The sequence below is a fragment of the Crocuta crocuta genome, unplaced genomic scaffold, assembly GCF_008692635.1.
Source record: "Crocuta crocuta isolate KB4526 unplaced genomic scaffold, BGI_CrCroc_1.0 scaffold549, whole genome shotgun sequence".
Classification (NCBI taxonomy): Eukaryota; Metazoa; Chordata; class Mammalia; order Carnivora; family Hyaenidae; genus Crocuta; species Crocuta crocuta.
Window position 1 is genome coordinate 1,640,099 of NW_027529169.1, and position 11,534 is coordinate 1,651,632.

The 11,534-nt window shown below is 46.3% G+C and overlaps 1 protein-coding gene across 1 annotated transcript; it reads left to right on the forward strand.

The window, feature by feature from the left end:
• The first annotated feature begins 654 nt into the window (after positions 1–654).
• Positions 655–8,715, forward strand: INHBC (inhibin subunit beta C). Its single transcript, XM_077757441.1, has 2 exons — positions 655–973; positions 7,967–8,715. Exons 1-2 carry the CDS (start codon positions 661–663, stop codon positions 8,713–8,715), a joined length of 1,062 nt encoding a protein of 353 aa, XP_077613567.1. The 5' UTR covers positions 655–660.
• Positions 8,716–11,534: the final 2,819 nt, after the last annotated feature.

The following is an 11,534-nucleotide window of genomic DNA, read 5'->3' on the forward strand; positions in this document are numbered from 1 at the left end:
ATTGGCTAGTTTTGATCCCAGCTAGGTAAAACCCAATGGGATAGGGGTGGGAAGGACTAACAAAGGATTCTGCATTATGAAGCTCAGAGAGGGAGAAGAGGGATATGGGGCTTTGAGAAGTACCAGGCAAAGGAAAGTATAACTCTCAATTATCTGCATGATAGTGACAGAAAGAGTCATACCAATGACCCCTCTTGTTTGAGAGTCAGTCACCCTTTAACACTCAGTGTAAAAACCTCTCACCTCTCCCTTTTCCTTCAGGTTTCCCAGCAAGGCCATTGATCTGAAGAGGAATTTCATCTCTAACCTTTGTCCCCAAGGCCTGGCAGCTTACATGGGTAATCCACTGTCTCCCAACATTGGCCCAGGGACATTTCTTTCCCCAAACAAACCAACCTCCCCTCACATCCCCCACTCTGTACTTTCACTGACTATGTGTTGGAGGCTTCTGCCAAGTTCTACCTGTAACTGGCTTCATCTCCCAAGTCAGATGTTTGGCTGCTCTATCCCCTGCGACAAGGAGTCATGCCTGCTGGACACACTCTCCTTCTAGGGCCCCTGGTGGCCAGGTTGGAGTCGAGACCACGGCTGTCAGGACCCTGAGTGCCGGGTTTACAGCTCTGCCTCAACTGTATCACTCAAAGAGGGCCTCCCCCAGCAATGATCTCCTCACTGCTCCTGGCCTTCCTCTTCCTGGCTCCGGCTACAGTGGCCATTCCCAGAGCTGACAGTCAGTGTCTGGCATGTGGAGGACCCGCCTTGGACTTGGATCGCCAGCGGGAGCTGCTTCTTGACCTGGCCAAGAGAAGCATCTTGGACAAGCTACATCTCAGCCAGCGCCCAACACTGAGTCGGCCTGTGTCCAGAGCTGCTCTGAGGACTGTGCTGCAGCGCCTCCATGGGCCCCCGCAGGGGATACTTCTGGAGGCTGACAGGGAACAGGAATATGAGATCATCAGCTTTGCTGACGCAGGTGGGTTCCTGTTCTATAGATCTTCCCCCAAACCACCTGACCTCTCCAGGAAAGGAAACGTCTCCTCCCCAGACTAACCCTTGTCCCCCTCCCCCAAACCATCCCACTCCTCCTTCCCATGGCCTGTAATCTCCTAATCCCAGGCTCCCACCCCTCCCCACCCCACCCCCTGCTCTCTCTTATTTAGACTTCACCAATGGGCAGAATTTACTTCTTTTGGGACTGCCTGCCTACACGTCCTCTGGCCCCCACAATGTTCCACAGGCTGTGGTGTGAGCTCATCCACTTCCTGGGCCTGGTCCCTGAGGCTGGGATCTGCGGAATCTGTCTTTCCTCTGTCCCCTGTTCCCCCCCAATCCTCCAGATGCCTCATTTGAGTAAAAGGGGGAACAGTAGAACACCAGGACTACCATATCCCTTGAGCCTACCCCAGTTCCCTCGTCTTCATACCTTGGGCCCTCACATCAGAACAGGGTCAAAATGGGACTCAGAAAGGTGGATTAAAGTAGAAGAGAAGGGAGGCTTACTTCCAGAGAGGGAGAATTTGGTGGGTAGCTAGAGAGAAAGCCAAGACTTTGGAGACAGGACCCTAGAAACAGAACACAAAGTGATCTCTTTGGCCTCTGAGCTTCTTGCAAGCTCTTTTTTAGGTCTGGAAGATCTTGCCCATTCCTGGCCCCTCTCCCCTGGTCAGCACTTACTCCCCTCTCCTTCAAGACCCAGCCCTCCCATCCTCAAAAGCCCACCCTGACCTGAAGGTGACGAGCACCCTCTCTGGTGGTTCCCATACCCTAACCCTGAACCTGACCTCTGTGGAATTGCCTATTTCCAGGTTTTTTGTGAAGTCTGTCTTCCCATAAATGTCAATCCCTTGAGGTCAAGAACTGTCATTTATTCTTCATGTTATCACAGAAGGTAGTGTATAGTGGAAATAACTAACACTTATAAAATGTTCACTTTATTCTAAGCCTTTTACATACACTAAGTCCTTAAAAAATCCTCACAACAACCCAGTGAGTCAAGTACTACTGTTATCCTCATTTTAAAGATACTGAAACTGAGGCACAAAAAGGTTGAGTAATTGGGGCACCTGTGGCTCAGTCTGTAGAATATGTGACTCTTGATCTCAGGTCATAAGTTTGAACCCCATGTTGGGTGTAGAGCTTACTAAAAAAAAAAAAAAAAAAAAAAAGAGGTTGAGTAACTTCTCAAGGTCATATGACTGGTAAGTGGTAGAGCCAGACAGCGTAGCCCTGGAACCCATGACCATGACCACTACACTACTCTGCCTCTCGCAAACACAGTAGATGATCGATAAACATTGGTTGCATTAAACAACCAAATCATTCTATAAGTCAGCCTGACCACAGTGTAGAATCCCCAGTGATGTATGAGACCCTATTCTAATTCAAAAGGGTATTTCTGCCTATGATTAAGAACACAAACTAGAGCCAGATAAACCTGGGTTCAGATCCCTGCTCTGCTGTTTATTACTGTGTGACCCGGGTTGTTAATAGTTTCTCATGTGTGAAATGGGGATACTAAGAGGACAGTTGAGAGAATTAAATGAACTAACACAGGTAATATTCTTAGAAAGTGAAGGTGGGAACGAGCAAGAGATGGAAGACTCAGCTCCTGCGCATGGGGGGTTTAGTTGCTGCTGGGAATAAGTTAATTAGAAAGTAAGGCAGAATCAAATAATGCTGGAGGAGGGCTGGAGGAGAGCTTGCTGGGGCAGGGGTTATTCATTGGGTCCTAGTGAGAGAGAGGAGGCTTTCAAAAGAAGATTGCAAATGGACTGGCATTGTAGAATAAGTTTGACTTCAATGGGTAGAGAATGGTAAACACTGTAAATGGAGAGTAAAAGTCTGAAAGAGTAAACTGCATTTGGAGTTGAAAAGTGGCTCGGAGTGAATGAGCACAAGGTAGACAGACCATGAACCATGCTTGAACACCAAGATCCTGATTGGTGTTTTGTTTTATTTTGTTTGTTCGTTTTACCTCTGTACCCCTGACACCAGTTCCTGACAACATTGTGATAATAATGACAGCTACCAGGTATTTAGGGTGCCTGCCTCATCTCAGTTAAAGTAGAGTTTATTATCCCCATCTTATGAAAGCAGAATGGCACTCAAAGAAGATCATTTACATGGCCGAGGTCATACAGTTTGCAAGGGGCAGAATTCAAACACGGTTCTCTCTGACTTCAAAGTCTATACACTTTCCACATATTTGCTAATCAATGAATGAGTCCAACATTCAGGCCCAAGGAGGCCTGATCTGAGATGATGTTTGGAAGTGAGAATGACTGATAGCTGGGTTCTATCTTTTACATTTCAATATGTTAGCTTGAAGTTTTTATTCCAGTTTAAGCTATCATCTACACTACAATATGAAAGCAAGATCTGAGTATCGTTTGTTGCTGGGGACTAGAAGAGAGAGCTGGGGACTCTGGGGAAACTGGGGTAGGGGCATACAGTGATGTCCTGGAACAGGCTCCTACTGGATCTTGAGAACAAATGATAAACATCTCCCAACTCCACGTCTAGGGTCATCATGTTAATAGTTTGAAATCAGCTGTGGTGGGAGAATTTATACCACCGAAATTGGCAAACATTACAAATCAGGGTTTATTTTCCTCTGGAATTGAGTTGTTAAACATTTACCAGCACACCACTGCCTGTGACCTAAACTACAAGTTATCTGCCTGCCAAACACCTAACATACAATGCTGACACAGGGACAAGATAACCATAATAAATACTCCTGTTCAATATGGGAGACAGAGGAGTGAGGAGACACAGTATAGTCACTGATCCATGAAAGTTCTGATATCCAGCCAGGCACAAATCTTAGTCTATCCCAAATCCAGATTCCCTTGGTTAGGCCTTGGGTTTGCTCCTTGGTAGGATTCTCCTCTCCTCTTAAGGAGAGCCCATCAGTGCTCTCCTTGGCTTCTAGACCTACTGTCTCAGCCCTTGGCTCTACCCTCTGAGATGTCTTTCCTTTTAAGTAGGAAATGACCTGTGTCTGCAGCTGAATAGTTTTCTCAGCCAGCTTCCTGCCCAAAGAAGTTGGGGGCCCAGAGACATCTTTTCATTTTGAATCATCTCTGTCCCTTTTAGTCCAAGCTGGTGCTGCTTTCACTACTAAAATGATCTGTAAAACCCTGGGAGCCTTCTAAATAATGAATTATAGTCTACTCCATTAGACAAAAGACAGTCAACTTTATCAAGACAGACCCCTCCTCAGGTTACAAGGTGGGGCATTGTAGGTCAAAAGATTCTTTGAAGCCCTTTTGTCTAGTTGAGAGGGTCTACAGAACATCATCTTAAATTTTAACAAAGGTGTTATATCTTAACAAAGGCAGTTACAGCTGACCCTTTTCTAAACGTTTTGATCTTCACTCGGAGACCATGTTTTACTGGCAATGCCCTGGATTTGATTTTTACCGATACCATTTCTTACTTTGAGAACCGTTTGCCAGACAGAGAGGTGAGGAATGGAAAAATATCTTATTGTTCAATCTAGCAAGTCCTGTTGGAAATGTTTCCTCTAAGTTCTGCTTAAAAATTGAACAGTTCCTTTTTTAGTTCATGTCACTCCTGAAATGCCTTCTCATAGGCAGCTAAAATAAACCAATTGGCACTTCCAGCATTCTGCCTGGAAATATCTTTAGCTAAATTCACAACTTTGTTAGATACCATTTCTAGCTTCCAAGTTACCACAGATGATAGCCAATACATAACACAGGTTCCCCTTTCTCCAGCTTCCAATGCAATGTCCTCACTGTTCTTCCTACCTTTGCTAACAGTCTCCTCCCTGTCCTTCCAATGTGTGCCTGCCACGCAGTCCCAAAGCCAATGCTACATATTCTAGGTCCTTTTTATGGAGCACCCAACTTCTGTAACAAATTTCTGTTTCAGTCATCTATTAATATAACTAATCATCCCAAATATAGAGGCTTAAACCAAAAAATTCAATATTGCTGATGATTGTGTGGTTTGACTGGGCTTATCTGGACAGTTCTTCCTCTCCATCTGAGGAGTAGCTATGGTCACTGAAGCAAATGCATTCAGTCAGGAGCTCAGATGGGAGAGGAACATCTAAGATGGTGTCTGATCCTCAAAGTCTTATATCATTCAGTAGTTAGCCCAAGTTTCTTTGAAGCCTGGCAGCTGACTTCCAAAAGGGCAAAGCATCTTAGTAAGTGTAAGTACTTACTAAGTTTCTGCTTGAACTGTGCTTGCCTTTGTCTCATTGACCAAATCAAGTCACACAGCCATGCCCAGACTTAATGTGGAAAGGAACTACACAAACCCATGAATATTGGGAGGTGTTGTTCATTGTGGGCCAACAATGTAATAGCCTGCTGTAGCCACTGCTGGTTACGTGTCTGCCTGCTTTAACGAAGGTAAATTAAGAGATTCTAACAGGAGGGTGCTTAGTGACATAGCAAGATTAGTTGAGCCAATCAAGACTCTTCATCTAAGATTTGGGAATTGGGACACTAGAAGGTCATGTCTCTTAGCTAAGAGGAGCTGAGTAAAAGATTCAATAGACTCAGGAGCTGGGGCCACCACGTTAGAACCTGAGGAAACTGACAAAGTAGCAGAAGAAGTATATCCACAGAGAGAGAAAGAGGAATGGAGTAGACTTACTTGAAGAGATGGAAATGAGAGTCATGATATTGGCTTTGAGAGCTATCAAGAACAACCTTATTCCTGACTTTCCAATTCACATGAAGCCTACTTGAACTTTTATTTTCATTTAACAATTGCTTATTGAATGCCTATTATGTACTACGTATTAGACAGAATGGTGAACCATACAGGCACAATCTCCACCTTCATGGAGTTTACATTCTAGGTGATGGGGCAGGGAGGAGGAGAGAAGGGGAGGAGAAGTACGTAGTAAACAAATTAACAAAAAAAAAATGACTACAGAGAGTGGTAGTAGCTATAAAGACAGTTAAGCAGGGTGATGTATTAGAGAAATGGTGATAGAGTTGAAGGCTGCTTTAGATAGGTTAGTCAGAAAAGCCTCTGAGAAGGAGACATTTGAGCTGAATGCCAAATAGAAGCCAGACATTCAGAGATCTTGGAAAGACATTTCAGACAGAGGAAACAGCAAGTGCTGAGATCATGAGGTGAAACCATGTTTGGTAGTTCAAAGAACAGAAAAGTGACAGTATAGGTAGAATATAGTGATTAAATGGAAGAATGCCTAATCTTACAAGTTTTCTGTATTAAGAGGTTTAGATTTTATTCAAATAGCAGTGGGAAGCCTTTAAAGGATCCTTATGCTGAGGAGATCATCAGATTTATATAATAAAATTCACTCTGCTGATATACGGGAAATGGTACGGGGACAAGAGTGGACCATCTGGGAAGCTATTGCCATAATTCAAGAAAAAGATGATTGTGGGTTGAACTAATATGTAGTAGAAGAGATGGGGATAAGTGAAATTATATTATGAATTGGACATGGAGTTGTCAGATAGTGCAGATAATTTTAAAGTAGGGGATGAGAACAATCAAGGTTTTGCCTTAAGCAATACATTTATAGGGAATAAGATTGGAGAAGCAATAGGTTTGGGTTGGGGGGATAAATTTAGAGTTTATCTTTGAACATGAAAAGTTTGAGATATCATTGGATATCCAAATAGAATATCAGGTATACAAGCCTGAGGATCAGGGAAAGGTCAGGGCCAGGGATATATATTTGGGAGTCATCAGCATACAGATGAAATAGAAAGCCATGGGAATTGATGAGATCATTCTGGGAAAGAATATAGATAAAAAAGAGAAGAGAGCTCAGGACCTTCAACATTGAGAGGTCAAGGAGAGGAAGAGGAGCTGTCAGTAAGAGACCAAGATAGAGTGGCCAGAGTCACAAAAAACAAGAGAAGGAAATATTTCAAGAAGGAGGGAATGATTAAGTGTGTCAAACACTGCTTAAAGGTCAGGTAAGATGAATATAAAGGGATGAAACCATTGGATTTGTCAGTGTGGAAAGTGTTGGTGATCCTGAAAAGAGCAGTTTCAGTGGAGTAGAGGGAATAGGAACCCAATTAAGGTGTTTCAGTAGGTCAGGCAAGGGATGAAGAGAGAAAATTGGACAAGAGTAACAGTGATAGGAAGAAATACCTAGAATCATTGTAGTGAGGGACTGGGTATGGGAGTGAGAGGGTGCTCATATGGTTTCTAGAGGTTGTAAGGAGGGGAGTGGTGCCACCAAATCTAAGAACAGAAAGAGGGGTATATAGGAAGGAAAAGAATGAGGTCCATTTGGGAAAAACATTATTTTAATGTGCTGCCAGGACATTCGTGTGGCAAAATTAAGCAGTTAGAAGTTTAAATCTGAAGCTTGTTGATTCCCCCTTTTTTTTTTTTTTTTGAGAGAGAGACAGAGACAGAGAGAGAGACAGAGAGAGAATGAGCAGGGGAGGGGCATAGAAAGAGGGGGGCAGAGGATCCAAAGCAGGCTCCACACTGACAGCAGAGAGCCTGATGCAGGGCTGAAACCCATGAACCATTAGATCATGATCTGAGCAAAAGTTGGACACTCAACTGACTAAGGCATCCAGGCACCCTGTTGATTCCTAGTTTCATATGTCCAGTCCAGAGGTGCGAAATAGTCTAGACTAGACATCCAGATATGAGAATCACCAGCATAAAAGTGGTGTTGGCTTACCATGAATGTGGGTAAGAACTCCTTTCAGTGTAGAGTAAAAGTAAATGAAGGTCAAAGACAAACTATGGAGAACTCTTGCATTGAACAGATGGTCAGAGAAAGAAAAGCCAGCAAAGAAAATCAAATCAAGGAAGAATCATAGGAGTTGTGTCATAGAAGCCAAGAGAGAAAAAATGTTCAAGAAAGAAGGGCTGGTCAACAATGCCAAGTGCTGCAGGGAGTTCGAGTATGCTGACAGTAAAGAGGTAGAATTGACACTCAGAAGACCACAGTGACTGGGGGTTCTTGTGTCCACAGGCCTTTCCAACATCAACCAGACTCGTCTTGATTTCCACTTCTCCTCTGATAGAACTGCTAGTGGCATGGAGATCCAGCAGGCCAGCCTCATGTTCTTTGTACAGCTCCCTCCCAATACCACCACCTTGCCTTTGAGGCTGAAGATCCTTGTGCTAGGCTCACATGACACCAACCTCACCTGGGCCACTCAGCAGCTGCTGGAGGTGGATGCCAGTGGCTGGCACCAGCTCTTCCTGGGGCCTGAAGCTCAGGCTGCCTTCAGCCAGGGGCACTTGACCCTGGAGCTAGTACTTGAAGGCCAAGGAGCCCAGAGCTCAATCATACTGGGTGGGGCTGCCCATAGGCCTTTTGTGGCAGCCAAGGTGAAAGTTGGGGGCAAACACCAGCTTCACCGGCGAGGCATCGACTGCCAGGGTGGGTCAAGGATGTGCTGCCGACGAGAGTTCTTTGTGGACTTCCGTGAGATTGGCTGGCACGACTGGATCATCCAGCCTGAGGGCTATGCAATGAACTTCTGCACAGGGCAGTGCCCACTGCATGTGGCAGGCATGCCTGGCATTGCTGCCTCCTTCCACACTGCAGTGCTCAATCTTCTCAAGGCCAATACAGCTGCAGGCACTGCTGGAGGGGGCTCATGCTGTGTGCCCACAGCCCGGCGCCCCCTGTCTCTGCTCTACTATGACAGGGACAGCAACATTGTCAAGACTGACATACCTGACATGGTGGTAGAGGCCTGTGGGTGCAGTTAGTCCATGTGTCGTATGGACAGCCCAAGGTGGGGTAGGCAAACATGCCCTCACAGAAGTACCCTTCCTTATTAGGAAGGGATGACCCCATTACTGTCTCTGTCCAGAACGAGGGCTCCCTCTTCCTGAGCAACCTATGGAAATTATGCCAACTGTGACTTGAGGAGATCTTCATCCAAAGAGTCACTGTACCATCATCATGACCACCAGTCCCTTTCTTCAGGCTTAGTCTATCCAGGAAGCCCCACAGGCTCAACTGTCACCCCAAAGACTCTGATCCACCTGCAACCATGGGCAGTGCCATCTAGTTCCTAGGCAAAGATACCCGTAGCCCATCCCATAATCCACTATACTTTCCCACTCCTCCCACTTGATGGCTGTTACTCCAGGATGAGTTGACCCAGCCTCTTCCCCGATTTTCTGGATTACAAGAAAGCCCCTTCCTTGGATTCACTGGAGATTAAATCACTGTTTTCCAAAGTGAGGTTTACTCTTTGTATCTTGAGTATTTGCCTTGGTGGGCTGTTAACGCTCTCTTGCCACGTCCTTACCCATTCTTTGCCCTGTTCTATGACCTTAGGGGCTGACTCACCTGAGCTCCTTTGGCCTCAGGCTTCCTGCTGAATTTCACTAAGGGGAGACACAGGCAGGAGATCAGAGGATAGAAGGAGACAGAGGTCAGGGTATTTCTTATTCCTGTTCCCTCTTTCCGGTTGCCATGAAAATATATGACTGTGGCTGTGGCCTGTCCCTACAACTCCTATCTGGCTCTCCACTGGCTCCAGCTCTGCCTAGGTTCTGATATCACTGCTTCTGCACTAGGGGGTTGTAACAGCTTTCCACTCTTGCTAGTCCTTAAGAGCTTCAACATCCCTCCTTGACTCTATAAGTAAGTTCTTTATTAAGTCTCCTTAGGAATGCAAACACAGACAACTGAATGGTCCTTTTGTCTCCTGCTGGGACCCTGGCTGACACCAAGGATGACACAGAGTTTACCTGTCTTGTCCACCTCTACTCTGTCTCATACAGGCTCCTCGGGGCTGAGCTGTTGTGTCTATCCCATACTTCATGCCTCTTCCTTCCCTAGGCTTCCTCCTCTTTTTTCTTAGGCCCCCTCCTCCCCCCTCCCAGAACCATCTTTGCTGGCCTCAGTGCTAATAAAGACTTAGGTTTTACCTGCTCTTCTCCTCCCTCTAGCCTCACTCCACCAGATGAGACAGATCACTGCTCAGCCAGCAACCGGGCTGACAACCTGTGAGCAGTTGTGTGGTGGGAGGCAAAGGCACAGCTCAGAGCTGCCGGCCTTCCCTCACTGACCCCAAGGGCTCCGTCCAGGAGACGTGCCTAGAAGCTGGAACTGGCCGAGGGCCACTTGCATGAGACAGGGAGAAGAAAAGGAAGGCACTGAATGAGGAGAGAGAAGTGTTTGCTCTGAGATGGGATCTTCTCTAGACCTTTGCCCTTCTTTCCCCATCATCCCCTCCCTTTGGTTGGACAGCCCTAAACCATGGGGTCGATATTGTCTGCAGCCCAAGGCCGAGTTTGCGCAAAACCCATGTGTCCTTTGGGTAATGTGATGTCTGTGTTTGCTCAGCTTATAACCCCTCCTCCCAGGGTCTGAGGTCCCTGCAATAGGAAGCCTTGAAGAGACAGTCTGAAAGGGACCTCCTTGGGGACTGCAAACCTGAGCTTTGGGGCTTCCTGAGCAACCCACGGAAGCTATGCCACCTTTGCCTTGAGGAGATCTCATCTAAGGAGAACATCTAAGGAAGTCTTCTGTGCCTCTTCCTCCCCCTACCACAGCATCTCCCCTCCCGACAAGCCACTGCGATCTAACCTCTCTCCCTCCATCTACAGCTTCAGTCTCCAGGGCCAAGACTGAGGTGACGTGAAATAAGGCACTCACATGGGGGGCAAAATTGTAAGGGGGTGCCAAGAAATTCATCAGTTAAGATAAGTAATATCTTAATGCAATATTTTTAAAACATCAAAGCGAATGCTAAAAAATCCATGATGAACAAAATAACAACTTTTAAAATAAACATGGAATCAGTATTACTCTCTTTCTTTTTTGCTCTGCCTTTTGTAAAAGGAGGAAAGGGTGGGTCTGTCTTCTTCCAAACCTTTTCTTCCAGAGCCTCTTGGCCCCTAACTCTAGACTGAGTTGGGGTTTTTCTCACTGGGGCAAGATAATCACTCTGGCTTCTCCTTTCTTACCCACCCCCAAGCCTGTCCCTCCCCCTCCCCAGCACCCAACCAGGTTGGTGGTAGGGCGGGCCTGTGAGGCAGATGGCTGGGGTATTTATAACCTGGGAGCACTTCTTGGGGAAAGTGACTAAGATGCTAAGAGCATATTTATAGCTGGGTTCTGACGTAAGTGTCAGTGGGGAGGTAGGGCCAGGCCAGGCACAGCAGCAAGACGGTAGGAAGAGCTGAAAATTGGGGGCACCTGAAAGAGAGGGTCAGGGCAAAGTAGGGTCAGCTATTCCTGCAGCCACTTTGTACTGCGACCCTTGACTCTGTCTCCTGGCACCCACAGGTAAGCCCTCTGAGACACCAACCGTGGGCAGAATCTTCTTTGCACCTCCATGTTCCAGACCTTGGGGTAGAGGACTGTCACTCATCAGCCTCAACCAACAGAGAGGTTGCTGGGAGCTGGGGAGAGAACTGGACAGAGGGGTTTGAATATATTTTGACCCGGGGAGACATGTAGGGAGGAGAGGAGGGTCTAAGAGTCTCATCTCATTGTCCCTTCATCCCCCTCCCCGCCACATAATGCCCTGAGTTTCTAGGAAGAGCCTAGCACCCATCACCAAGCTCCA

What these genes read in the sequence shown, in the direction of transcription:
- INHBC (XM_077757441.1), top strand. Translation starts at nt 661, where the DNA reads ATGATCTCCTCACTGCTCCTGGCCTTCCTCTTCCTGGCTCCGGCTACA. An exon ending in CATCAGCTTTGCTGACGCAG is followed by an intron (nt 974 to 7,966) that starts GTGGGTTCCTGT and finishes TTGTGTCCACAG; the next exon opens with GCCTTTCCAACATCAACCAG.